We start from the raw sequence: 26,693 nt of genomic DNA on the forward strand, positions 1-26,693 counted from the left end.
GAATCCAAAAAATTAAACCGAGTTTACCGAAATATCCCAAAATTCCCTTAACAGCCAAACTGGCATAATTTTAAGAAAAAAGAGAGAACGTTTTGCAGTGATAAGCACACACTAGTGCCTGAAATCTGCAATACTATATTGAGCAAAAATGAACACAGGAATATAACGTCCACTGGTTTTCATGTCTTAAAGTTAGTACTTTAAATCACAAAAAGATAAATCTAAAAAACAATTCAATACAAAACAGACATTTCATAATCTCCCAAATGAATTGCTTTATTTCAATACCAAACCTGAGGCCAAGCTTCATAGTCTATATAGAAAAACCAAAACCTAAACTCATGCCATGAGCACAAAATGAGCAACAGAAACTCGTATGATCACCAAAAAGGCCTGAATCACAACACGTCCCCTCAGTATCCTGGACTAAAAAAATCTGCAGACCCAGATTAAACCCCATGTTGCTGAAAATATTATAAATATCAACCTTGGAAGATTCTTTCCCTCTGCATCTGTGGCGGGTATCTGTAGCGGACCCCTTTCAGAGAACTCATACAATCATTGCTGCGAACAGTATACAATGAAAATCACATGTCACCTCCGAGGTCTAACTCTGTACAACAGTGGTTTTCATTTTTAGTACTTAAATTGGTAAAGAGGCCAAAATGGCAACTGGCTTTTCTTCCTCCTGTTTTCACATGTGTAGAATAAATAAAAGGTAGAGGAGTTGTAGCACTCTGAACAGAGTAGGATTGCATATAATACCAGATGAGCGTCTGCAAAACAAACAATGATGAGGATATCACTCAAACACATCCTAAAACAACCAAACGAAGAGTCTCGAAGCGAAGGCTTGGGATCAGCCCAAATCGTGAGGCTTTCCAATTTGCATTTAATGTTGCTCTGCACCACAGAGGCTTTCAGTTTGAATATCACAGAATGAACCTGCAACCGTCCGGCTGCGTCTGTGCACAAATGAAAGATTACAATACAGAATATGATCTTTCTTCTGAATGACTAAAACATGTCTTTCCAAACCAATTACTCCCAATCATTCGCAAGCAGGCCAGTGTCATCTGAAGAATCGAGGATGATATCAGAGGGTCCCACACCGTCTGAAAAACTATTACAGCAAAAATCATACTATAGTGGCCAACAGGAGGAAAAAACTCCCCATTTACCCTGATTTAGACGCACTGTTGATTCAGTTCAGCATTTATAGTACCTATAATCTCCCATTCACATAATCCATATCCCAAAACGATGATGTTCATTTTTTTTTTAACAACTGGCTAATATACAAAGGACGGCATGGTTTATTAAAATTTACTACAATCAAAAAAATCTGACTTTGCTATGCGACTACACCACTACTAAATTTAGTTTTGAAGCAGAACGTGGCATGGCAGCCTCTTGTTTTGAAAACGGCTGACATCAAATGAGTTATGAAATCTTTCATATTGCTTTACGTAATATGCAGTATTTTTGCAGTACCAGTAAACTGAAATATGTTTGTCTTGAGCTGTATTTCCTCCTGTATATCTTCACCTATGTGTTGCATATTCCACAAAAAGCTAGCGGAACAAAGTTAAATAGCACTTGTAGTATGGCGAGTGCATTATAAAAGACGTTATTAATTTTACACAAGTGCCTTTTTTGCAGTGGTTTAAGGAGAAAAAGAAAGCTTACACGGTTATAACTGTAGTGATAGCGACAGTTTGTTTAGATGGCCTACCATTGCTAAAGAAGGAGATATCACTGAATCGTGCGATTCAGGGAAGAGTTCATATTGCTGTAGTCTCAGTAGGCGCCCTTGGCACGTGAATTTCTCTGAGTTTACAGTAATGGTTAGCTCCTAGAAACACTTATCAGGATGGCCGTGAAGTGACAGAATGAATTACACAGTTTCTCTAACACTGATATAAATATTAAGTGTATCTAACCCTAGTGTTGACGTGGTACCCATTGAAATCAAGTGAAGGAGGAGCATTGCATGTGAAAGATCAGTACCGGCGGACAGCTACACAAAGCGTCTTCTTCATATTCAACCCCAAAAAGTGTTTTCTTTTGGCTTTTGTAGCCCTTGCGCACACAAAAAGACTCCAGGCCAATGATTTGCCTGTTTTCTTCATCCTTCCTCGTCGTCTCTTCTCTAGGGTGAGTCCATCATGGCCTCCAGCATCTCCAGGAAGAGTTTGTGCATAGGCACGCCGCCGCGGGTTTTGATGCTGTAGAAGGTGGTGAGGGCCCGGCCGGCGGTCTGCCTTAGGAGGGGCAGGGTGAGGAGGAGACGTCCTGCGCGCTGAGGGTCGTCAGGGTGTCGCTGGACCTCCAGCTCCAGCAGAGCCTGATGCAGCAGGTCCCGTAACTTCTGCACGGCCTCCATGTCCTCAATGTACACCGAGTCTGAAAGAGGTGTAGAGGAGGATGAGTGATTAGACACTTGTATCTAAACGGGCCTGTTTACAACTGGTCACTTTATGCATTTTCTCTGATCCGATCGTGAAAAGACCAGGTGTAAATGCCCTCCGAAATGCTTTCGAGACAGATTTAAATTTGATAGCTTAAACCACTTCAGGAGGTGGTCTTGGACGCATCCCAGACGAAACTGGACAAGGGTAAATGCATCTGGATGTTAAAACCACATATGTAAATTTTACTCCTCCCATGTAAAATAATAAACTTGTGAGAGTGTGTTATAGTCAGATATGCAGCACTAAAGCTACATGCATGGTCATGAACGAGTAGCCGAGTATCTCTTCAGCAAATTGCCGCAAATGAAACGGAAAGTAAGTCACAGACGCGCAACACACAATCATCCATTAAAAGTAGTAATACTAACTAGGGCTGTCACGATTCGTCGATTTTAGTCGACTTCATTTTGCTCGCGTCGACTAACTGGCAAAATACCGGAAGTGGCACATTTCACGGGCGAGAATCCATAAAACACATTATTAGACTATTTTCCAAGGCTGCATGATATATTAAACCCATTTAAAATTCATAATTAAGCATAATTGTGAATTCACAAATGCTATGATTTAATTAAATATTATATGCGATACAGTTCTAACACCGTATATGCGCTTTAATTATTTTACATGTGTGTAGGTTAAGTTCGTGCGTCTCACAGCGTATTTCCACAGAAACTGTTATCATTTACATGTGGAGCGTCTCAAACTACATCTCTGCATATTGTTGCGAGTTTGGGTACTCTGAGTTTACACGTTTTGGTGTCCACATATTCATTTAATTACAGTTGCTATAGCATTTCTGTCATAAAGAAATGGCCAAATATTAAAGATTAAGTGGAAATTTGAATTAAATGGTGCTTGGTCAATATTAAACAAGGATTAGATCGCGCAGTAATGTGTAAAAAACAATCATCAAGTCGTCGGCGCCCACTGCAGGCCTTTGTTGTAATGCGTAATCTACATTAGCTCTATTGTTTATAATACATTTTGTTCAATAAAACCATATAATTTCTTGCTTTTGATACTTTATTTGAACTAATTATTATTGCATCATTGCTATTATCTATGTATTTTAAGTCATTTTAAAAGCTATTGTTCACTTAAATCAGTTTTTATTACCACAAAAAAAAATAATAATAAAAAGAAATATATATATATATATATATATATATATATATATATATATATATATATATATATATATATATATATATATATATATATAAATAAAATTATAGGGCCCTATGAAATGCAACCTTTATAGACGTGTTTCAATGCAATAAATATAAGAAACACATTATTCAATGCTTTTTACTTTTGCATTTAGGCTACTTCTAGATTTATATATTAAGTTGCTCAAGCAAGCGGCAAAACATTTAAACTACTTTTCTTATGTTATCACAAACATTCTAAATTAACTTATGATCGGCAGAAACAGTCAGCTCTACTGAATTTTCTTTTGCATTTAAATCTTTATTACAAGCAATCCTGCGGTTTATAAAGAACTTTGCTTTCCATACCTCCATGAGTGCCATGTGTTATTGCCTTGTTTATCTAAAAGAGCTCTTTTCCTTTAAGCCTAGCTCTGCACTGCTGCAGACGGAACCGCGTGCAGAACGCTCCGATCCGTGAACACTGGCAAGAATGAACAAGAAAAGCAATTTATAAACTTTAGTAATGATGTAACACTGCCTCTATTGTGCAAGTGACAATTTCTGTTAGGGATGCACGATATTATCGGACTGATATTGGAATCGGCCAATAATGGCTTTAAATGCAAATATCGGCCGGATATGAAAAATTATGCCGATATGTCTTGCCGATAAGAGGAATATGTTAACTCACATGTGCTCAGGGTGTGCTGGTGATTAGATTACGTGATCAGTGTGGCTCATTCTTGAATAAAAGTTTTGTCTGAATGATGATTCACTGATCAGGGCTCTAGACTGCGACCATTTTTTTGAGAATGTGCGAGTAAACATTTGACGTGTGCGAGTGCATGGTCAGCGTGAGCGCTTCGTGGGTAGAGCCTGGTTTATACTCGCCGTGTCAGCACAAGCGCGAAGGTGGGCGCAGCGGACTGAGCGTGACGGAGGATTTGGTCCTGTCAGTGACAGCCAGTTTAGTTTTACTTTTCTTTTTGTTTTGAAAAGCTTGTTATCTTTGCTGTTTACCTCACGTTACGCTATGGAGGCTTTCCTTATTTTTTAAAAATATTATTTATTTGATTCCTCAGTGTTTGCTAAACATTCTGCAATTTATTTATCGGTATATAATACAGCATGTGATGTGCCCTATGCCATGCCTCGTCTTATTAGTTTTTGTTAATAAACATAAGACAGTTTGTCATTGCAGCCTACTATTTTGTTGTAGTTGTGCTTTTTAATTAAGAATAACAATGAATCCATCTTTTGTTTTAGTCTTAAAAAGTGAAAGGTATATAGATGTAAACAAAACAGACAATGATCTTTTCTAGTAAAACGTGACTCCAAGATTGCAAATTTGAAAGTGAAAGCGCACGAAAAAAGGAATTCCGGTTCACAAAATTTTAAATCACAAATAATACTGATGAAAAAGAGCGGGTTGAATGTTGAACACTTTCGTTACCATATAACTATAAACTATGATAAAAGTTCATCAGCATGCATCGATTAATCAAATGTTGTATAAAAAAAAAAAAAATAAAACTTGCGACCAAATTATGTGCTCGTGCGACCAACTGAGAAAGTTAGTCGCAAAAGTGCGACCAGTGGGAAGAATGAGTCTAGAGCCCTGCTGATTTAGATCGCTGCACTTAATCTGTGAAAGCACTTAAACAGGATTTATACTCTCGCCTGGCTCCACTTCGTGAGCCTCCGCTGACTGCGCGTGCACCTTCCCAAACGGACGAGGCTTTTAAGCCCAATTTTACTTCTGCGTCGAACTCGACGTACAGGCCTGCGCCATAACCTACGCCGTACCTGACGTGCACCTCTCCAAAAATCTAACAGCGGGTCAATTCTACGTGGACCGCAAGTGCTGTGATTGGTCTGCTAGAACCCCTCCCTCCGTATGTACTTGAGTTTTGTGTGCGTTTATGAGCACTGTAATATAGTTTAATGTTACACCTTATTTAAAATAAAACAAAGCAAAAGAACAAGTGTCTTATTTATTATACTACATAGCATTATACATCAGTAGTTGTCCGCGACAATGTTGATCTGCCGTGGTACACGTCCTTGTGGAGACTGAAAGAATGCCATCTTCTCCTGTTCCGTTGTTGTCCCCTTTTTTTTTTTTTTAAATAATGATTTGATATTTATTTGCCACCGTCACGTATATAATGCTTCTCCAACAAGCCACTTCTTTTGCCGTGGTACTGCGGGTTACACCAGCAACATGCCCGTGGACACTACAGACTAGCGGTCCGCATGTGCACTGCAAGTCGACGAGGATGACATATGTCTATGGTATAAACAGTAGCACGTACAGCGGCAGCAGTGACAGCCTCCCCCGGGTCCTAACGCCCGTTCGGTAAAGAGTTTTAATCTGTAGGGGGCGCTGTTGGCCTACTTCTAATTAAATTAAAAGTAAAATAGTCTACACAACTAACATTTAGACTGTGTTACTGATTAAATGAGCAGTAATTGATGTCACAAAACGAGTATGTTTTGATTTAATAGTCAAAAGCTTACATGAATTTTTTTTAATAAAAAAACAAAAAACAAACATGACACTTGTAAATTAAATAATTTTTATATATACCGATTTATTCAATAGTGTAATGTTTTATTTTTAAACAAATCATGAGCTCTAAATGCTTTTCAGAATTTTTACAACTTTTTTTGTTTTCGAACATCTACAAATGCTAAATATTAAAATAAAATGTTAGGGTTAACACTGCATTTTTCTGGGGGGGGGGGGGGGGGGGGATGCAGCAATTGATATCGTTTATTTATAGTTATTTTCAAAGCTTCAATGTACTGTCAAAAAACCTTACGTTCTTGTTAAAAACTAACCAAAATTAAAAAAAAATTTTGCTTATAATTTCTGCACAGGAGAGACTTGGTGTTGTTCCAAACAAAAGGAAATGTATCAGTATCGGGCAAAATTAGATATAAAATATCAGCATAAATCCAATATCCTGCATCCCTAATTCCTGAGTCAACTATACAGTGTGCAGCTCACTTATAATGCAGACGCAATGTGATTTGCAGCCATTTGCTCATTTTGAGAGGGAAAGCGCGCGCAGTGATTCACACAGGCTGTTTATGAAATGATGTCTCACAGAAAGTTTCAAATTACTTTATATGTTATTTAATGTATAAATATGAATTGTACCTCACCTTCAGCATTATAATTATTTCACCCGCGCTGGACAGAGAAGGAGACAGTGGCCGTTGCATGTCCTGTTATACCTTTCATGGCACGCACGTCATCAGCTAGTTTTTTTTAAGATCGGCCTTTATAGAGATCGCCGATCAAACATCCCAAAGCGATTATCAGCCAAATCGGAGCACCCCTAATTTTTTATTATTATCAATGTTGAAAACAGTACTGTTCCTTCTGTTCAATTCACTGCATCCTTTAAATTTACCAGACCCCAAAATGTTTGTGAACGCTAGAGTAAATATTCACATTTTTTATGTATTATTAGATGTATTGTCCCTAGTCCGTGACATCCTGTTTGTTGTGATGCCCAAAGTAAATTCTGTATGCTCCAAGTCCAATGTGGCTGCAGCTTTATGAGGATTACTGCAAGGAACAGTTACAAATGCAGTTGTGTAACAACAATTCAAGAAATCCAAAACATATGAATCTCTTTTTGTAATTAACGCTTGCCACGTGTGCCAAAGGTCACTGCCACATGAATAGTTATGCTGGTGGGGGTTAATGTTTAGCATGTACACACAGATATGTGAGGTGTAAGGAAGAGGTCTTGGGTGTGTTCAAGATTCAAAGCATGCGACTGAGTAATCAAAAGTTTCATGGGTTCTTCCGGGTGGGGGACGAATTCGTACAAGGCAGGTATGTTTACAACACAAAACAGAATACGGTCTGGTCTTAATTACTGGCTGACTCAGTCGGGTCATGCAGGTTGTGATCAGAAGGTAACCGGTTGGTCAGGGAACAGAAATAGACTGCGGAATGAATGAGTCACTAATAGGAAAATCTTGACAGGAAGTGCACCTGAGTTGGTGAGCGCGATGGCCTTGAGCATGACGAACTCCTCGCGGTCCAGCTGCAGGGCTCTGAAACGCCGAGCGAGTTGGCTGATGGCGGCGTTGAGTTCGGTGAGAGCGGCCACACGAGACATCTCCTCATCCAGCACGAAGTCCTCAGCAAACACCACCTCGTCCTCACAGCCGAGAGAGCGGTACGCCACCCCCAACACCAACACCTCCAGCCACACCGACTGTAGCACGGACATCTGGTCAGCCAGTGACAGCGAGAGAAAGCCTGGATAAGGAAGAAAAAAGAGGTTCACGCCACACGTCCACTGATGCAGAAGAAAACATGCTCAAAATACACAAACACAGATGGGCTTGTCTTGAATGGAAAAGGTTGGTCAAAAATCAGATGGGTGACAAAGTATTGAAATATTAGCCTAAAAGACCTGCCACAGTTTGTTATGTCAGTATTGTTAATAAAACATTTTAAAAATGACATGAAAAAGAGAAAACCACTTAACACTGTTTACTGAATAATTGATTTGAAAAACCTGAAAATATTTGCTTAATTGAGAAAGGCTACATAATATTAATTAATACTGTTATAATATTTTCATTAATATAGTATTTTTATATTAATGCATTTATTAACTGCATTTATGAATTTAATTCAATATAGTAATACGTGACGATGTGAAACTCCAGCACTGTCAGTGGACTTCGAAATGCTTATGACAGATGTCACCACCTTCACCTCGAGATGCGTTTTTCGCCACTCATTTGCATAATGTTGAACATTTTTCAACTTTTTGACTGTGTCAGCACTGTTAATCCCACAATCCTCCCCTCCTACAGAGACTGAAAAGGCCCGCTCATCAGATCTAGTATATGTGGAGTGAGGAGAGCGGGATAAGAGTTGTTATTGAGTCCCAAGACACGGTGGACACTCACAATAGTGTTCTAAATTTGGAGGTCTTGAAAATAGCCAGAGACTGACAAAAGCGATTGAAATCGCTCCTTCCAAGACTGAGCTCGGACAGCAATTAGGAGAAAAGTCTTCCACGTTCTGACTGGAGCTCTGACTCACCTGCTCCAATTCGCTTCAATTATAATCTTTCTTTAGGCACCTGTTCTCTACAGACAGCTGTGATTGATCAGCACTTTCAGGCAGTGCAGAACTGTGAAAATATCAGTGACTAAAAAGCTGCTAACTGTTTTATAGCTGGCTTTTTCATAGCCTCCTGAAATATTAGCCTGTTATTGGCACATTAGCATTTGATGTGCTTTCCTACCAACCACCAAGTATATTAGTGCAACTTGGCTAGTAAGTAACACTTCCCAGTAAAAAGTTTAAGCAGATGAACCATTTGCATGAGTAAAGATGATGAAGAACTTTTACCACAAATTAAAATAGGATATTTCAAGAAGAGGATGTCTGCTACTTTTTGCACAGATTGCAAGCGACTTTTGCCACTACAAAAATTAGAACATAAACTGTATATGAATTTAACAATACTTACTAGTTGTTTAAAACAAAATTAGATGCCACTAAACTGGCAGGTGATTCCTGACAAAATCCAGTGATTATTTCATCCTATATTATTCTAATACACTATGGGGTGTGCCACATTTAGCTGCCTAGGTCATGAATCACTACATCATGAACACTAGCAGTGGGCGATATACCGGTACACTAATTATCCATTAATTGGCAGAAATTAGATAACCGGTAGAGATTTTAGACTATCGTCTCTATTGCGGTTACACGCTCACATGATGTTGTTGTGCTACGTGCAGAGGTGGGTAGAGTACCCAAAAACTGTACTCAAGTAAAAGTAAAAGTAATTCTAGAAATATTTACTCAAGTAAAAGTAAAAGTAATAGTCTGAATAATTACTTGAGTAAGAGTAAAAAAGTATCGGATAAAAAAACTACTCAAGTACTTAGTTACTTTGGATCATATAGGTACTGAATATAGTCTATTTTTATTTAGATATATAGATTACATTTATGTAATGTGTATGTGTATATACACACACACACACACACACACACACACTGCCGTTCAAAATATATATATATACAGGTCCTTTTCAAAAAATTAGCATATTGTGATAAAGTTCATTATTTTCTGTAATGTACTGATAAACATTAGACTTTCATATATTTTAGATTCATTACAACACAACTGAAGTAGTTCAAGCCTTTTATTGTTTTAATATTGATGATTTTGGCATACAGCTCATGAAAACCCAAAATTCCTATCTCAAAAAATTAGCATATCATGAAAAGGTTCTCTAAACGAGCTATTAACCTAATCATCTGAATCAACTAATTAACTCTAAACACCTGCAAAAGATTCCTGAGGCTTTTAAAAACTCCCAGCCTGGTTCATTACTCAAAACCGCAATCATGGGTAAGACTGCCGACCTGACTGCTGTCCAGAAGGCCATCATTGACACCCTCAAGCAAGAGGGTAAGACACAGAAAGAAATTTCTGAACGAATAGGCTGTTCCCAGAGTGCTGTATCAAGACACCTCAGTGGGAAGTCTGTGGGAAGGAAAAAGTGTGGCAGAAAACGCAGCACAACGAGAAGAGGTGACCGGACCCTGAGGAAGATTGTGGAGAAGGACCGATTCCAGACCTTGGGGGACCTGCGGAAGCAGTGGACTGAGTCTGGAGTAGAAACATCCAGAGCCACCGTGTACAGGCGTGTGCAGGAAATGGGCTACAGGTGCCGCATTCCCCAGGTCAAGCCACTTTTGTACCAGAAACAGCGGCAGAAGCGCCTGACCTGGGCTACAGAGAAGCAGCACTGGACTGTTGCTCAGTGGTCCAAAGTACTTTTTTCGGATGAAAGCAAATTTTGCATGTCATTCGGAAATCAAGGTGCCAGAGTCTGGAGGAAGACTGGGGAGAGGGAAATGCCAAAATGCCTGAAGTCCAGTGTCAAGTACCCACAGTCAGTGATGCTGGTGTTGGTCCACTGTGTTTTATCAAGGGCAGGGTCAATGCAGCTAGCTATCAGGAGATTTTGGAGCACTTCATGCTTCCATCTGCTGAAAAACTTTATGGAGATGAAGATTTCATTTTTCAGCACGACCTGGCACCTGCTCACAGTGCCAAAACCACTGGTAAATGGTTTACTGACCATGGTATTACTGTGCTCAATTGGCCTGCCAACTCTCCTGACCTGAACCCCATAGAGAATCTGTGGGATATTGTGAAGAGAAAGTTGAGAGACGCAAGACCCAACACTCTGGATGAGCTTAAGGCCGCTATCGAAGCATCCTGGGCCTCCATAACACCTCAGCAGTGCCACAGGCTGATTGCCTCCATGCCACGCCGCATTGAAGCAGTCATTTCTGCAAAAGGATTCCCGACCAAGTATTGAGTGCATAACTGAACATAATTATTTGAAGGTTGACTTTTTTTGTATTAAAAACACTTTTCTTTTATTGGTCGGATGAAATATGCTAATTTTTTGAGATAGGAATTTCGGGTTTTCATGAGCTGTATGCCAAAATCATCAATATTAAAACAATAAAAGGCTTGAACTACTTCAGTTGTGTTGTAATGAATCTAAAATATATGAAAGTCTAATGTTTATCAGTACATTACAGAAAATAATGAACTTTATCACAATATGCTAATTTTTTGAAAAGGACCTGTATATATATTTTAATGTAATTTATTTCAGTGATGCAAATCAGAATTTTCATCAGCCTTTACCACAGTCTTCAGAGTCACATAATCCTTCAGAAATCATGTTGATTTATTATCAGTGCTGCTCTTTTTAGCTTTCTATTCATCAAAGAATACTGAACAAAATGGCACAGGTTCCAAAAAATATTAAGCAGCAAAACTGTTTCCAAAACTGGTAATAAATCGATATATTATAATGATTTCTGAAGGATCATATGACTCCGAAAACTGGAGTAACAGCTGATGAAAATTCTGATTTGCATCACTGAATTAAATTATATTTTAAAGTAAATTAATTATGTTTTATCCTATAACCTCTGACACTGAAACCTCTGAAAACGCCTCACATGACTGCTCTGAACATAACGAAACAAATGCATATTGACGGATCTTCTGTTCTGCAAAATTTAAACAAATGTAGCCTATATTTTTGCAAGCTAAATATTGTAAAAATATGATTAATTGTGTCTAGAACAGGCCGCGCGCCGCTGCGCAGAGCTAACGCGGGTTCCGCGAGTGTTCATTTCATACTCTGTGACAGCTTATTTAATGTATAAATTATACATTGTATTTAATGTAAGGTACATGTACAACAAACTGGTAATGTCATAGTGGTATCGTGGCCTATAGGCCTACCTGTGGAACAGTAGACAGCACACGCGGTGTTCATCTAATAAAAGATCTTCATATAACGTTAGCTCTAAACAAACAAGCCTTTGCAGATTTGCTTTCAACTGACTGTAGATCCAAAGCCACGTCTTCAGCGCTCTTGATGTTTTTAAACTTTCTGTTATCTGAGTGAGAACCGCTTCAGAGACTCAGCGCGTGCGGCAGGGAACTGAACGAATCATTCAAACTGATTCGCGAACCGATTCACTGGTTTGCCAACTGGTTTGATAAAGCCTTTAAATAGAATCGACTCAAAAGAATGAATCATTCGCGAATGGGCATCGTTCATTGCCCAGAGAAAAGTAGACGGCGCGTTTGGAATAAACTGAAGCATTTTTAACTTGTATTGCATTAAGATACAGTAACGAGAGGAGAGTCGCCCACAGTAACGAAGTAAAAGTACCGTTTTTTCTCTAAAAATATACTTGAGTAAGAGTAAAAGTACCCATTTTAAAATATACTCTAAAAGTATTAGTTACCCAAAAAATATACTCAAGTAAATGTAACGAAGTAAATGTAACTCGTTACTACCCACCTCTGGCTACGTGGTCATGAAAACTTATCGTATGCACTTGTTTTAAGCATTGCGGTTTAAAAACAAGTGATTTTAACCTTTTAAAACGCAATCAGCAGCGAAAGAGAATTAATTTCACTATATGCATGCACTGTCTGAGAGACACAAGCACATGAAGGATGTTCATGGAGCGCGATGTTCATCTAATATTCCTGCTGTCTTGTCATTCATGTTAATCAAACAACAAAAGAGTGAAAACATCTACAGTCTTCAGAGAAACATTGTGATGGACGATGACATCGGGGGGCGGGGTTAGGGGTGTGCCCGAAGCATGAATCTGTATGCAGAAAGGCACAGAAACAAATAACGCGTTCTACGGAGCCACTAAAGGGACATTAGCCCCTAGCTAGTGGTTGCCCATTACATTACAGCACATGAAAGTTACTTACCACATACACAGATTAAGCAGAGATGACTGATAGGACAATGGCGAATGATTTGCAGATACTGAGCACCACTGACAAATATCTAATCTTGTAAAATGTGTGGGAAGTACTGCAGCTCCGTTGTATAGATGGTTTTATCTGACACACGCGCCTGGCCTGAACTTACCTTTCGGTCTGTGTTTGTTTATCGGTCTGGTTAGTGGCGCCGGCTACAAACAAAGTTGGGCTCAAGTTGTTGTGCTGTGGGATGTGTTTCCCATACATGTATTTATGGTGACCCGCCACAATATCAAAACTGACCTATTTTCCCAAAAGGCTTCGTTAAATAAACATGAGCACGTAACAGGGCTCGCAAAATCGCTAGCCCGACGTCCCGGGGCTATTGTGTTTTCTAGTCGGGCTACCAAAATGTATCACTGCCCTGCCTGACGGGCTACCTTAAATACAGTGCTCCCACACAGTGTTCCCTCTAAGCTGAGCGCGCTCTTCTTCCACCGCGGACGCGCAGAAGAAATAATGTGCCTCGCGCACACAAATATGAGTTGGGAAGCCATTTGATTAAATGCCGCCAGTAAAAAGCAAAGAATAGCAATGCTCGGGCAAACCGCTATAGAGCTGATGTCACGACAGAGTTAGAGCCGGTGAATGTGGTTTACAGGTTTCATAGAAAGAGAACGATGTGCACCAAACGAGTCGCTGTAGAAACTGAATATTCAATGGTTGAAGTGCGCTCAACACGAGAGACAACACAATGACATGTGAAATAAAACGTCCTCATTAGGCCACGACTTTAGGGGAAGTCGTGGCCTAATGGTTAGAGAGTCGGACTCGTAATCGAAAGGTTGCGAGTTCGAGCCCCCGGCCGGCAGGGATTGTAGGTGGGGGCAGGGATTGTGTAGGTGGGGGGAGGGATTGTGTAGGTGGGGGGAGGGAATGTGTAGGTGGGGGGAGGGAATGTCCAGCTTTGGTATCTCTCCACCCTCAATACCACGACTGAGGTGCCCTTGAGCAAGGCACCGAACCCCCAATTGCTCCCCGGGCGCCGCAGCATGGCTGCCCACTGCTCCGAGTGTGTGTTCACTGTGTGTGTGTGTGTGTGTGTGTGTGTGTGTGTGTGTGTGCATTTGTTCACTACTCACTGCTGTGTGTGTGCACTTGGATGGGTTAAACGCAGAGCACCAATTTCGAGTATGGGTCACCATACTTGACAATACGTCACGACTTTTTATGTATTAAAGAAGAGTGGCTTGATTAAGTGCTGGAAATAAGGGAGGATGGGTAACAAAACTCTGAAACATGTACAGTCACACACAAGAGTATTGTACAAACTGTACTTCATAATGTTTAGACAGCTATAGAAGAATTCATGTGTTCACTTTTTTTATATTTAACTTACAGATTTAACTTATTCTATTCTATCAGTTTAAATAGTTTGTTTTGATAATATATTATGCCTATATTATAAACCTGATAAACAATTGACCTTGTTTTTGAGTCTTTGACTTTGAGTCTCTTGCTCATCAAGGCTGTATTCATTTCAATAATACAGAAAAACTGTGATATAGTGAAATATTATTGCAATTTCTAATATTGGTTTCCTATTTTAATACCTATACTTTAAAATAGTATGTATTCCTGAGATCAAAGCTGAATTATCAGCATCATTACTCCAGTCTTCAGTGTCCCATGATCCTTCAGAAATCATTCTAATATACTGATTTATTATCAGCGTTGAAACTGTTGTGCTGCTTCATATTTATTTGGAACCCGTGTTTCTTTTTTTCTTTGATTCTTTGATTAATAAAAAGTTTAAAAGAACAGCATTTATTCAAAATAGAAATATTTTCTAACAATAGAAGTCTTTACTATCAATTTTATCCATTTAACATCCTTTCTGAATAAGGCTTATTTTACTTTCTTTAAACTTTTTATAAAGTATAAAAAAGTATTTGAATAGTTTATATTGTAGTATTTTGACTAAACACTGTTCTTTTTAACTTTAAATTTTTTTTAAATAATTACAGGTCCCAAAAAATACTGTATAATTAAAAAACAAAACAATACAAAAAACATAGATTTAATCGATTTAACGATTTACTAGCGAGAGAAAGTATTGAAATATATATATTTTTTTATCCTCCCATTTCGTAGGCTATTTATTCCCATTAGGGGTTCCGTAGTACACTTAATTTCCTTTCCGAACACGGTATTGGGATGCGGCGGATTGCAGAAGGGGGGGGGGGATGTCTGTCAGTCATTGGCAATGGACGATGGCATCATCTATCAGCCCAAACCTAATAAAGACCTTATTTAAAGCACAAATAACTGTATTGTGATTTATATCGTTACCGTTATCATTATATGATTCACATCTTGATATAAGATTATGGTCACATTGCCCACCCCTAATGTACAAAAATTCACACTTCAGAATAAGGGAATATGGTGACCATTGATACTCCCTGGTTTTCATGGTGCTTTGTAGAAAGTCAACGTTTCAGAGCACTGGAAGGTTTTTGCGATTGAGACAGCCTCCCTGATCAGTGCCCTGACTACTGAACTAAGGAGCTGATTGAGACGCACACTTTGTTTTCAGGCAAACTGATATAAACCCCTTTGTGCCCTTAGTTAGCCAATCAAATAAGAAGCAAATCAAGAAATTACTTTCTAGTTTCAAGTGCAATATGAATCAGACAGTGAATCAGACTGAGACGGGCAGAACTATGTGGTAGCTTAAGTTAGTAACAGGAGAGTGAGTAACCGGTAGCTCGACACTAGAATAGCTTCATTGACACGGTCTCCTTGCCAACCGTCTTACTGTTCCTCTTCTTGCTCTCACTTACCAGGAATGTGCTTGGCCCAGCCGATGATGACAACTAGTTCCCGGTCGGCCAGGTCACAGAGAGTGGTGAGCGTGCGCTGAGCTGTGTCAGGCTGCAGGGGGTCTGGCATAGCAAACAGCTTTTCTGGCTCCGCCACCAGCAGATGCGAAACAATGATGCTGGATGAGCCTGAGAGAAACAAACTCAACATTACAGTCATGTTCATGCAGCAGTAATTGCAGGCCATAAAATTTGTTTGTTTAAAATAAATAAATAAAATTACACATTTTAAATTCTAAATAAATAAATATAGATTTTTAAATTATATATTTATGTATTATTACCCTTCTCTCCTTCCTTCCTTATCGGTATCGGCACATTCTGGTATGTAGCATTCTCCACCTCCGGGCGTCTTTTATATTTCTGCCGTCCACCTCTGACTCGGTCCAGGCGGACACCTACACCAAACACAGAAAGAGGATTAGGATTTTGGCACTGCCTGTGGATCACACCGTACACTGAGTTACTTGGGTATCGCAAGAGAGAGGATTGGTTGTGCTGGCTAGGTGCCACCTTACCTTCTTTGAGCATGCCTACTTTGAGGCACTTGGTGAAGCGACACGCCTGACAGGCCTTCCTGCGGCGCTTGGTGATCTCACATTCATTGGAGGCAGGGCAACTGTACTCAATATTACCTGTTGGATGGAGGTTAGGATATCATACAAAAGTTCAGAGTAGTTTCCTACAGAAGTATGAATGAATGAATGTATATCTTTATTGTCATTGTACAAGTACAATGTGTTTTTGTAGCAAATAGCTAGAAATATTGTTTTATTTGTAAACAATAACGATAATTAATACAAAAAGCAATATTTGTATTGCATTTTATTTTACATGTGAACAACTAATCAGTAATGAGACTCAATTTTTTAAAACAAAACAGCTCTTGCTTAATTTTGAGTGAGACAACTCACAGTAAAGGCTTGTTGTTCAGCAACTGCATTCAGTTCAGTGAAGGATTCTTTAGAATGATTCAAAATGATAACTTAAAAGGAATCAGCTCAGAGGAGACATTTGTTTTCAAATCGGATTGTAATTGTCATGCTACACGTTTATTTGTGTGCATCCAATAATTTGACATTCAATTCTGGATAAATATGATTCGTTCTGCCGAGGGGCTGACACAGCAGTGGCCTTAGGGGGACAGGAAACACTGATTCACACAACTAGCGGGCTTTGCTTACTTACAATTTATCTGTAATGACAAGTGAATCTGTTACACAGCATGACAAGCTCACCCTGTATGGTTCTTTTGAAGAAAGCCTTACAGGCTTCACAGGAAGCCACTCCGTAGTGGTAGCCAGATGCCACATCTCCACACACCAGGCACAGCCTTTTGGGAAGCGTGCTTAGCGCATACTTGCAGCGGCCTCCTCCGCTAACGGTAGAGCCCTCCTCAGCTCCATCCGCACCCTCCTCCTTAAAATGGCAACGTAACGCAGGCGTGTAAGGGGGCGGGGAGTAGCGGCCAGTGCCTTCTCCTCTGGATCCCCCTCCTCCACTCTGAGAGGAGTCTGAGGATGCTCCTCCTGGGCTGGTCCTCCCACCGCCGCCGCCGCCGCCTCCATCGGGACTGCTGGGTTCAGTCTTTATGTACAGGTCGGAGCGTCGCTCTCTGGAAGACATGATACCTGTGGAGGAAAAATGAGTGACAGTGAGGAAAAAAGAGGGACCTTTTCAGTTTTTAATTAATCATAATCTTCATCACCTTCAAGGTCAAGACTGGATGTTTCAACATCTGATTCACTTTCTAAATCCCGTTTTTAATCTAATACATATTTGATATCCAACCATTTAAAATACATCAAAATGAATGCATGGGTATTACTACTTGTGAATCCTGAAGGTTAATCAGCAGATTGAAGGTGAAGTCATGCATCTAATGTCACAGAACAACCAGGGACTTGAGGGAAAAATGGCAAGAACAATTTATAAAAAAGCCTCCAAATTCAAAAGGGGGAAAATTATAAAAATGTGTTTAATAAATGTAATAAAATATGATATAATAATGCAATGTCACACCATAAACAGTGCTTTTCCCCCCAAATTTCAGCACAGTTCATCAAACAAGAAAATTATTTTAAGCGAGTTACATTTTAGACAATATTGCCTGTTTTGAACAAATAGTTCTTCTAACGGAATTTATTACATTAAAAAATTTGACAAAACATAAACACCTTTAATAAAATTAGAGAAAATGTGCCCCTAAAACCAAAGAAATCAGTCTATGAATGCATGTATGTTTTGGCACCATATCAGCAACAATGCGTATATTCATGGCAACATTAACAGTATCATTTCAATACATATTTCAATATATATTCAATACAAATCATACATTAATATACAAAAACATACAAGTAACCACAATAGTACTGATAAAAGTAATTTAGAATATTTCTATTTAATCAATGATATAAAATTCTTCCAGGAGAGACCATTTAAAAAATGTCTTTTAATGTATTTTCTGAGTAAAAATGTTTAAATATCATTTAAAATTGGACATTCTATTAAAATATGTTTTACACTCAAAAAATTCTTACACAAGTAAAAAACTCAGTTTAGGTTTAAATATCACCTCAATGGAATTCTTAATGGAAAATAATTGTATTATTTATGAGGACTACTACTAAAAAACGAATTAAATCCAAGACTGTGCTGTTGTCAGCCTGGTGCATTTTAGCTGGTCATAATGCAAGCACAATCGGTTTGTTTTAAGAGAATGTAAATAGGTGGAACAAAAAAAAACAATGTATACCTCAGTATTGACTATGAGCAATAGGCTTTACAGTGTAAATGCAGCATAAATCTCCTTTAAATGAGAATTTTTAAGAAGCAATAAATTACAAACGATTTTTCCCTGTAATAGTTTATTTTTCAGTAATCCTGGCTCTTCTTTCCATTCAGTTAACACGCAGGTGCATGCTGAGCAAGCAGACAGCATTCAACGAACAAGCACCTATATGTCCTCACTCTCTCAAGCAGTGTTATGTTAGGATGTCCGTGAGCCGTTTCCTTTGTTTTCCCCATTGAAACCTCCGAACAAACCAATTAATAAAATTTCCCAGCAGTACCCAAGAGAGAGGACATTGTAAGAAAGTGCTCAACATGTTCACACAACAGCAGCTCTAATTGTTAATCTTAAAAATATTTTGAGATTTCGTTCTACTGGTAGTATCAGGTATGAATACATGGGTTCAGCATTAATAAATTACCTTGAAGTATTGCTACAAGATCTACACGCAACACATACAGCAATTCAAACTGAAGATGTATTACAAAGGTTCTCCTTGAGAGCAGAACACACACACGACAGAATTCCTCACAAATCTGTCCATAATCCCAGTGGCATGGCCTCCACCCACACCAGATTAGGGTCATTAATCCAGGAGAGAGAACCAATCCTCTAATTATACCTCCACAAGTGATGTCCTACAGACTCCCACAGTCCATAAACTCCCCTCAGCGACAAACTGACCTATCATGCTATTTCTTACATTTGCTGATCTTGCCATTTTAAGCATTTTGCGAGAAATATTCTAGCGCATTAACACATAAAAATGACCCAAATTGCAGAATGACTGCCAAGTAGGGAACACAACCAGCAATGACATCTGCTCGTCATGATCACTGGAGCAATACTGGGTTTGTGAGCTTCCTGACTGAAATATGAGTCCTATATTGAACTATATATATATACACACATTATTGCACATTTGCTGAGTCATCATAATTATACATGGTCTGCCACTCATATTATGGACAAATTCTACATTTCCTCGGTGGACATCACACACGATTCCCCTTTCACCTGGTTATGTGTGATGTGTAGCAACTTTGGCGAGTGTGTAAAATGTAACTGTGCCCCAATCCCTTCAAGTCCACTGTACTTTCTGCCAAACACGTTCATTCTGCCACACTTACATAGAACGCCCGAAATTTGATTTTAACCTGTACTCCCCATACCAACAGAAAAGACTGCTTATATGATCAATATAGGAACTGTTTCTCAGTTAAAACAAACCCACAGCAACAATTGTGGCGTTTAGTTCTCACTCTTTAGTTTTGACCTGTTCAGAGAGTGTTTTACAACGCTTTGAGTTCTCCAGTGAACCTAATAATGACCACGTGGCTAAAGTGCGCCAGTTCACAGGAGGTAAATGATTCAATCGCTCATCGTTAGGACAAGATGAGCTCTCTAAATCCCTCATCAAATGAAAGAACCGGATGATGGAGGCACGTTCAGGTTAAAACACATGCAAATGACAGATTACAAAGGAAAAGGCGCAACCGTTGTCACACACGTGCATCTCTCCCGCAGGGGTTCATGTGAACCTCACCGATGTGTGACATCCGATTCATAATACATAGAAATGAAGAACTTTAAACGGTGAGCTTGTTTAAAATTTGATGTGGTGATGGAAGTCCAACACATTTCCGTGAGTCGATTCTTTCGAACAATTCTTTCTTGCGTCATGGCGTTATTACGTAATCACGTGGTCCCTATCATCCCGGCGTGGCATTTTTTATGTTCTTAACAGTGCTCGAATTGAATCAAGTCTTATGGGGGGTCCCCACCATCAGACTTTTTTTTTTTTTTGGTGGGGGTGGGGGTTAGTCTCGCAATATACAATTTATACAAAATAAACAATATATTTGATCATAATATGCATAACTATATACTATTTAATGTTGCATAACAAAGAGAGATAAGCTACTATTCTTCTTTTAAATGGCTTACTCCAAGTAAAAATGTCTGAGGGACCCCCCTAAGTCTATTTTTTACTTCTTATGGGGGGTCCCTAATGCCTTATGGGGGGTCCCGGATCCCCCCAGCCCCCCTTCAATTCGAGCAGTGGTTCTTAACATCCTCCAGTAAATGCATTTGCACATATACTGCTGTTTATGTTTGATTAATAAGGGAGCTTATTGTAATTCATATGCCTGAGTTCAGTTTGTTGCAGCCATGATAAATGTGACGTTCATTTACACTAAACGATACTAACATCATCTGCGTTTTTGCACGTTTTGATAAAATGCTATTTAGATTAAAACCAAATCGCTTGTTTGCGTGTTGATTTAATTGTTATACAACCAAATCGTGAATATATTTACAGTACGTTTCATTTGTAATATTTCTGCTATAATAAGCATCTCGTTTTTCGACCCATCAGTCAAACCTTCCCCACTTCAAATTCTCTTATCATCAAATCACTCGGTTCACTGGGAATCGGTTCGGTTCACTCGAGAACAGCACGAACCGAGTCAGTTCGGTTCACTTCAAAGATGCCTCAAAATAACAAATCGGACATCGCTAATGTGAATGTGAAAATAACAATATTCAGTGCGCTATTTTACAACTTTATCAACTAAATCAAACACTTCCTATAGTACTCTACAAAGCTGCACAGCCTAAACACATCCGGATTGATGCTTGTTTGAATTCGTAAGTATGAATTCTTGTTTCCCTTTCTATAATGTTTAATACATTTTAAAAGTAATTTGTGTGTTTAACTTTGCGTTGCTCCCCACTTATAAGAACACGCCAAACTAGCTTAGCTTTCGCTAACTTACCTTTAATACTCATTCAGATACGTCCCACCTCCTCCAAACGTCTCTACCGGAGAACCCAAAAATAGCTACTCATTGAATCACCGGGTTTCAAACACAAACAAATCTGTATGTGTTCCCATAAACATGCCTGAATACGTTTAGTTTAGTTAGCAGTGTGCATCGTTGAACTTCACTTTCCTCACAAACGTGTCATTGGCTGCTTTCAGGAGGGAGGAGGGTTGCTCACAGGCAGCCACGCATTTTTACTAAATATATTCAAATAATCACGCAATAATGACTGAAAAAAAAGAAAAAGCTTTAGCATTAGTGACTGATTATTCCATACTATAATAAAAGCAAAGGGAAAAGAAGGAGGCACAGAGGCAAGTCGTTTGTTTTTCTTCAGCTCGAGGCAGTTATGTTAATATGTTTGATGTAATGAGAGACAGAAAAGGGCAAAAGAAAATCAGGGACTCTAAACACAGGTCTGAACTCAAACAAATAGATCTAGGATTATATGATGTTTCATAATTCCTATGGCTACTGTAGATCCTCAGCGGTTTCATTTTAAACAGTGTTATAAGTGCTTTAAAGAGGGCATATGATTAAAAAAAAAAAAAAAAAAAAAAAATGAAAAAATATTTTTTATAAGAAAATAAGAAAAAATATTTAGAACTATTATCTTACCTTTTGCTCAAAAGCCACAGGTCTTTAGTCTTGTGTGTGCTGAAAATCCTCTCACTTTCTTTTGGTGTCAGAAGACAGGTCAGTTCAAACTGGGCACCAGGAACCCTGACAAGAAAAGAGAAAATCCGTCAGTCACCAAAAAATGTATGAGACTGAATATACATGACTGATCTATGCATTACAAAATAAGGCCTTATATAATGGATTGCATCAGCAGAGACACACATTGCTATCAAGCGGCTAAATGATGAATAATACCAAAACCGCCACTAGTCTGAACCACATCATCTCAAAACTAAAACTAATTTAAACCTCCCATAAAAGGATTGCAGATATCTAACAAAAATGTCAGATTTAATCAGAGACAACATTAGATGTAAATGTGATCTCAGCATTAGGTATTGCATGTTGATTTATTTCTCTTTTGTTTGTTTAAAAAAAAAATTCTGTCCTGGTCAATGTCAATAAACCTTATGCAGGGCTGATTTGTACCCCATAATAATCTGTGTGTCTGTTACACGGTTTCCATGTTTTACACGTCACCACCTACACCATTAGCACAAAATGCTGACAGGGAGAGAAACCATTTCTTTGTCTTTCTCCCATGCACCCATTCTCTGGTCCTGCTCACTCAATCTTCACACACATTCGGACACTCGTATACTCTCATATGATTTCTGTGCACAACATTCCCCTCCCCCCTCCGCTCTCTGACACATTCCAAAGGTCAAAGTCACTGGAGGGTTTGAAGGACAGGCACAGGAACTCCAAAAGATCTGTGTGTGTGACAGCAAATACATGTGAAGAATAATGTGCTTCACAGCTGAGAGACAATTTAACAAGTTCAAAAAAAAAATGAAAGCGATAAGGGCAATAGCTAAATTCTCACTTGAAATAAAATAAACGTTAACTGGAATCGTTTTTTGTGTTTTTTCTATTGTATTTCAAGTTGTTAAAGCAACACTTCTCATTTCATTTAGTTTAACTTGATAACTATAATTTAATCAATTATTATATAGACATATTTAAAATAATAATATTAAAACTGACAAAAACTTACAGCAAAATGACTAAAACTAAAATTCAAATTAAATGTAAAAATAAAAACTAATTCAAAATAGTAATAAAAACTTAGGCTACATTTATCATTTCATTTAGTTTAACTTGACGTGCTAAAATAACTAACACTGAAAAAAAAAAAGAATAAATATATATACAAATTATAATAAAACTGACAAAAACACAGCAACATTTTTTTTTAATTCAAATAAAAATAAAATGGAAAATATAAAAACTAATTCAAAATCTTAATGAAACAAAGATATTGATACTAAAACGATACTGCAAGTAAGAATACTTTGTGATAAAACAAAATCACATAACAAAAATAACATAAGGTATTATGTATCTTGTTCAGATATTAAATGTGCATTGATAAACTGTCCCAGGGATTTTGGTGCAGTTAGCTGATTTCAGATTTAACTTTAAAGGGTGACAATGAGAGAAACATGCAAATCAACTAAGTTGGTAAAGCTTTTTTTTAAACAATTAACATTATATTTAGAGATGAAAGTCAGGTTGAAGCAGCCCAAATACTCGCCAATAAACCTGATCTTTTAGTGACTCTTATCTCCTATGAAGAGTATGGTGTAACAAACGGCACTAAATAATGATGTTTTTTATAAAATAAAAAATTGTTTTTTTACTTTAATTTAGAGCTCAGTGCTGCAATTGTTCTGTAACATTAGTTAAAGATTTCTACTTATCTTTTTTTATATCACTTTAGGTTACTGATTTATTTTTTTGAGGTACACTAGATACAGCTCTACTTCAGAATGCTATTGTGTTTGTTGACATTGGTCTTATTCTTAAACTAGTCACAGTAGTATGTATTGTCATCAGTTGCTGCTTTGTGTAAAATTAAAGCATAGTAGCAGTGATCAACTGATTTCTAATCTAAAGTTTACTGTGTAAATCTGATTCTCAGCAAAGAAATCTGAGATAAGTAGCATGTTAGCCTTTGGACTTCGTCTACAGTATGCATGCATTACAACTGTCGGGCAAAGACTGTCAGAGCAGACCTCAAAAGGTGACCTTGTTCACCGAGCCTTGACAATTGAAAGGTTAATTGCTAAACTGGATTACAACTTCTTAAGAACAGCGATTGCCAATCACGTCCATGAAGGGCCTAGTGGTCACCAACACTTCAAAGACAATTTCTATTATTTATACGCAGCCATTAGAAAAATACTTTTTTTTTTAATCACAAATGTAACCTACATAAGACTTATGTGACTATTTTTTTAGATTAAATACCTGCAATAATGCTTGACACACTTTTTGTGAAAACTATTCACCCTTGACCTTTTTCAGTGAAACCAGTTACGACTGAGTTTTAAACACGACCAACCCCCCCCCCCCCCCCCCCCCCCCACTAAAACTGTAACCTTGTCAGTTTTTGCTATATTATCAATAATAATAATAATAATTTCTAAAACATTTACAAGAACTGTCTGACACAAATTTTAGAGACTCACTGATTAGTTTATTTTTTCAGTTTTTACACACATGCTAGCGTAGAGTGTTGTGGTGTAAATTTTGTTATCAGCACAGTACCTGCATACTGTAAATGTACAGCCCAATTTTCCAAAGTATACTTCAGTTTTTACATGTACGCTAGGGTATGCGTATAGTATGCGTGATACAAATTTTGTCATCAGCACAGTATGTGCGTACTGTATACGTGCAGCAAGTTTTTTTCTAATCGCTCAGTGCAAAAACTGGACGAGGATAAAATTTTTAGTGTGCATATGTCCACCGCTTGTGCTTGCTATTTGCAGTATACTTTTCGAATGCATACTTGTATACTTGCCGAAGTGGCGTAAGAAAGTATACCGTGGAATTTATACTGACAACTAGTGGCAGGATGCAGAATCACACAGATTTCAGTTACTAGAAATGTAATCAACTTTGCAATAAACCCTCATTAATTAAAGGGTAGGCATGTCACGTGATCTTAACATGTCTGCCCCCAAGCGGGCAACAGACTCCATGTACAACAATCAGCTTTTATTGACATGACTGGAGTCTAATTCTTGTCAGAGTACGTAATTAAACTTTTTTTAATCTTTGTGTGTTAAACTTTTAATGAGGTAAACGATTAAGTACGTAAAGCGTTAAGCAAGGCTTTTGATTACATATGACAACATAACCACTGTCACGAAGTCTACTTCAAAGTGTGCACACAGATAATAACCAAATTAAATTACTACCTTCTTCTACCAACTGCAGTACGTCAATGACGACGTGAAATACCTCAAATACAAGAATGCAAAGCAGATGTAGTTTGTTTCCAGACTGTCCTGGAAATGCGACATGACTCGAGTACAAGAGTCCGAGGTAAGATCTTACGCGCTGACACAATGTGAGCTAGGGGACAACTCGATCAAGGTCAGCGTGCTGCAAAGTGTTACTGCGGACTTTCCCCCCTTTTTATCGCAATAAAAGCGCATCATACTCATTTATATGCAACGAATAAGCTAGAGTCTGCGAATTTAAATGTTAGGCACTAAATCAAATCTGCCAAGACGTGTTCTGGCGCTGTTAGTAGTACTACAAGCACACACTGACCTATTTACAGTGTAAAGTTTTTACTGCTGAGCGTAACATTGGAAATATTGGTAGCGACGGAGGACATTTGCCAGTGATGGACTGTATGACATCTGAATCACGAATATCAGCTTCACCAGGCGCATTCAATGTTTACACTCACACAAAATAAAGGAGCATTGCGTTGCTGGGAGCCGGTTGGATGAATACTTACCAGTATTTCAGAGAGCATTGCTGGTGCCTCGAAGCCAACCGAAGAAACTCTTGTGCAAACACTAAATCCGATATTTACATATATTACACTACTGTGTCTTGTCCTACACGCCGATTTAAAGAGCAGATGCTCTGTCTGTTTGTTAAAGGGGCTACCTTAGCAATTCTGGTGCTGTATTAAGTACGATAAGCTATATGTGACATAAAATCAATGCAACTACTCGATATTTTCAATGAATGGCGGCGCGAGTGCAGTCTGTTGAGCAAACGCGTATGTTTAATCCATGTTTGATTCGCTCTTCCCTGGACTAGTTCCCCATATTGCTGTTTCGGTTGTCACTGGAAGCCTGGATCCTGTCTTCCGCTAATACAGCTGAGATCCCGGTTACGTATATCCTCGTTGTTTCTCCTCCCTCTCTGCTCTTGCGTCTGCTGTTTCTCCGTTACGTCCGCTCGCGCTTCCAATCACGCGTCCTCGCGCCTCCGTCACAAGCGGCAGCAGAGCTTAAACAATAAAGGGAAATTGACCTACTGTATGTGTGACTCACGAGTTTACACACTTTTGAGTTATTATCCGAAGCCTTTGTTCAGATTTCTTACATCCCGAGCTATTTTGGGGACTGTGTGAGGGGTAAACGTAACGCGCGTGGTGTAAACCAAAGCCAATTAATAACTGCCGTGATTCGTGACTATGTAAAATAATTCAGCTTTCGCACAGTGTTTTTCCTTACCTTGTATCTCTTCATTGCACTGTTATGCACTAAGTGCGATTTAATGCCAACCGTGCATT

The 26,693-nt window shown here is 38.5% G+C and overlaps 1 protein-coding gene across 2 annotated transcripts; it reads right to left on the minus strand.

The window, feature by feature from the left end:
* Nucleotides 1–179: 179 nt before the first annotated feature.
* On the minus strand, nt 180–26,334 carry LOC306856071 (estrogen-related receptor gamma-like). 2 transcript variants are annotated; one of them, XM_079395074.1, is made up of 8 exons: nt 25,905–26,334; nt 22,082–22,186; nt 17,080–17,472; nt 16,360–16,476; nt 16,126–16,239; nt 15,803–15,970; nt 7,644–7,913; nt 180–2,406 (listed from the first exon to the last, which is right to left on the minus strand). In XM_079395074.1, the coding sequence occupies exons 3-8, from the start codon at nt 17,465–17,467 to the stop codon at nt 2,153–2,155; spliced, it is 1,311 nt and encodes a 436-aa protein (XP_079251200.1). In that variant the 5' UTR covers nt 17,468–17,472; nt 22,082–22,186; nt 25,905–26,334; the 3' UTR covers nt 180–2,152. The 2 variants fall into 2 exon arrangements, with proteins under 2 accessions (XP_079251200.1, XP_079251199.1); XM_079395073.1 differs by lacking the exons at nt 22,082–22,186; nt 25,905–26,334 and adding an exon at nt 21,416–21,606 and having other exon boundaries at nt 257–2,406.
* Between the last annotated feature and the right edge of the window lie 359 nt (nt 26,335–26,693).

The sequence above is a fragment of the Barbus barbus genome (genome assembly GCF_936440315.1).
Source record: "Barbus barbus genome assembly, chromosome: 36".
NCBI lineage: Eukaryota > Metazoa > Chordata > Actinopteri > Cypriniformes > Cyprinidae > Barbus > Barbus barbus.

Excerpts from the sequence above, each read along its gene's own strand:
- LOC306856071 (XM_079395073.1), bottom strand. Across the intron at positions 15,971-16,125 it reads AAGGAAGGAAGGAGAGAAGG|GCTCATCCAGCATCATTGTT; the intron begins GTAATAATACAT and ends TGTTTCTCTCAG. Across the intron at positions 2,407-7,643 it reads CATCGCGCTCACCAACTCAG|ACTCGGTGTACATTGAGGAC; the intron begins GTGCACTTCCTG and ends CACCTCTTTCAG.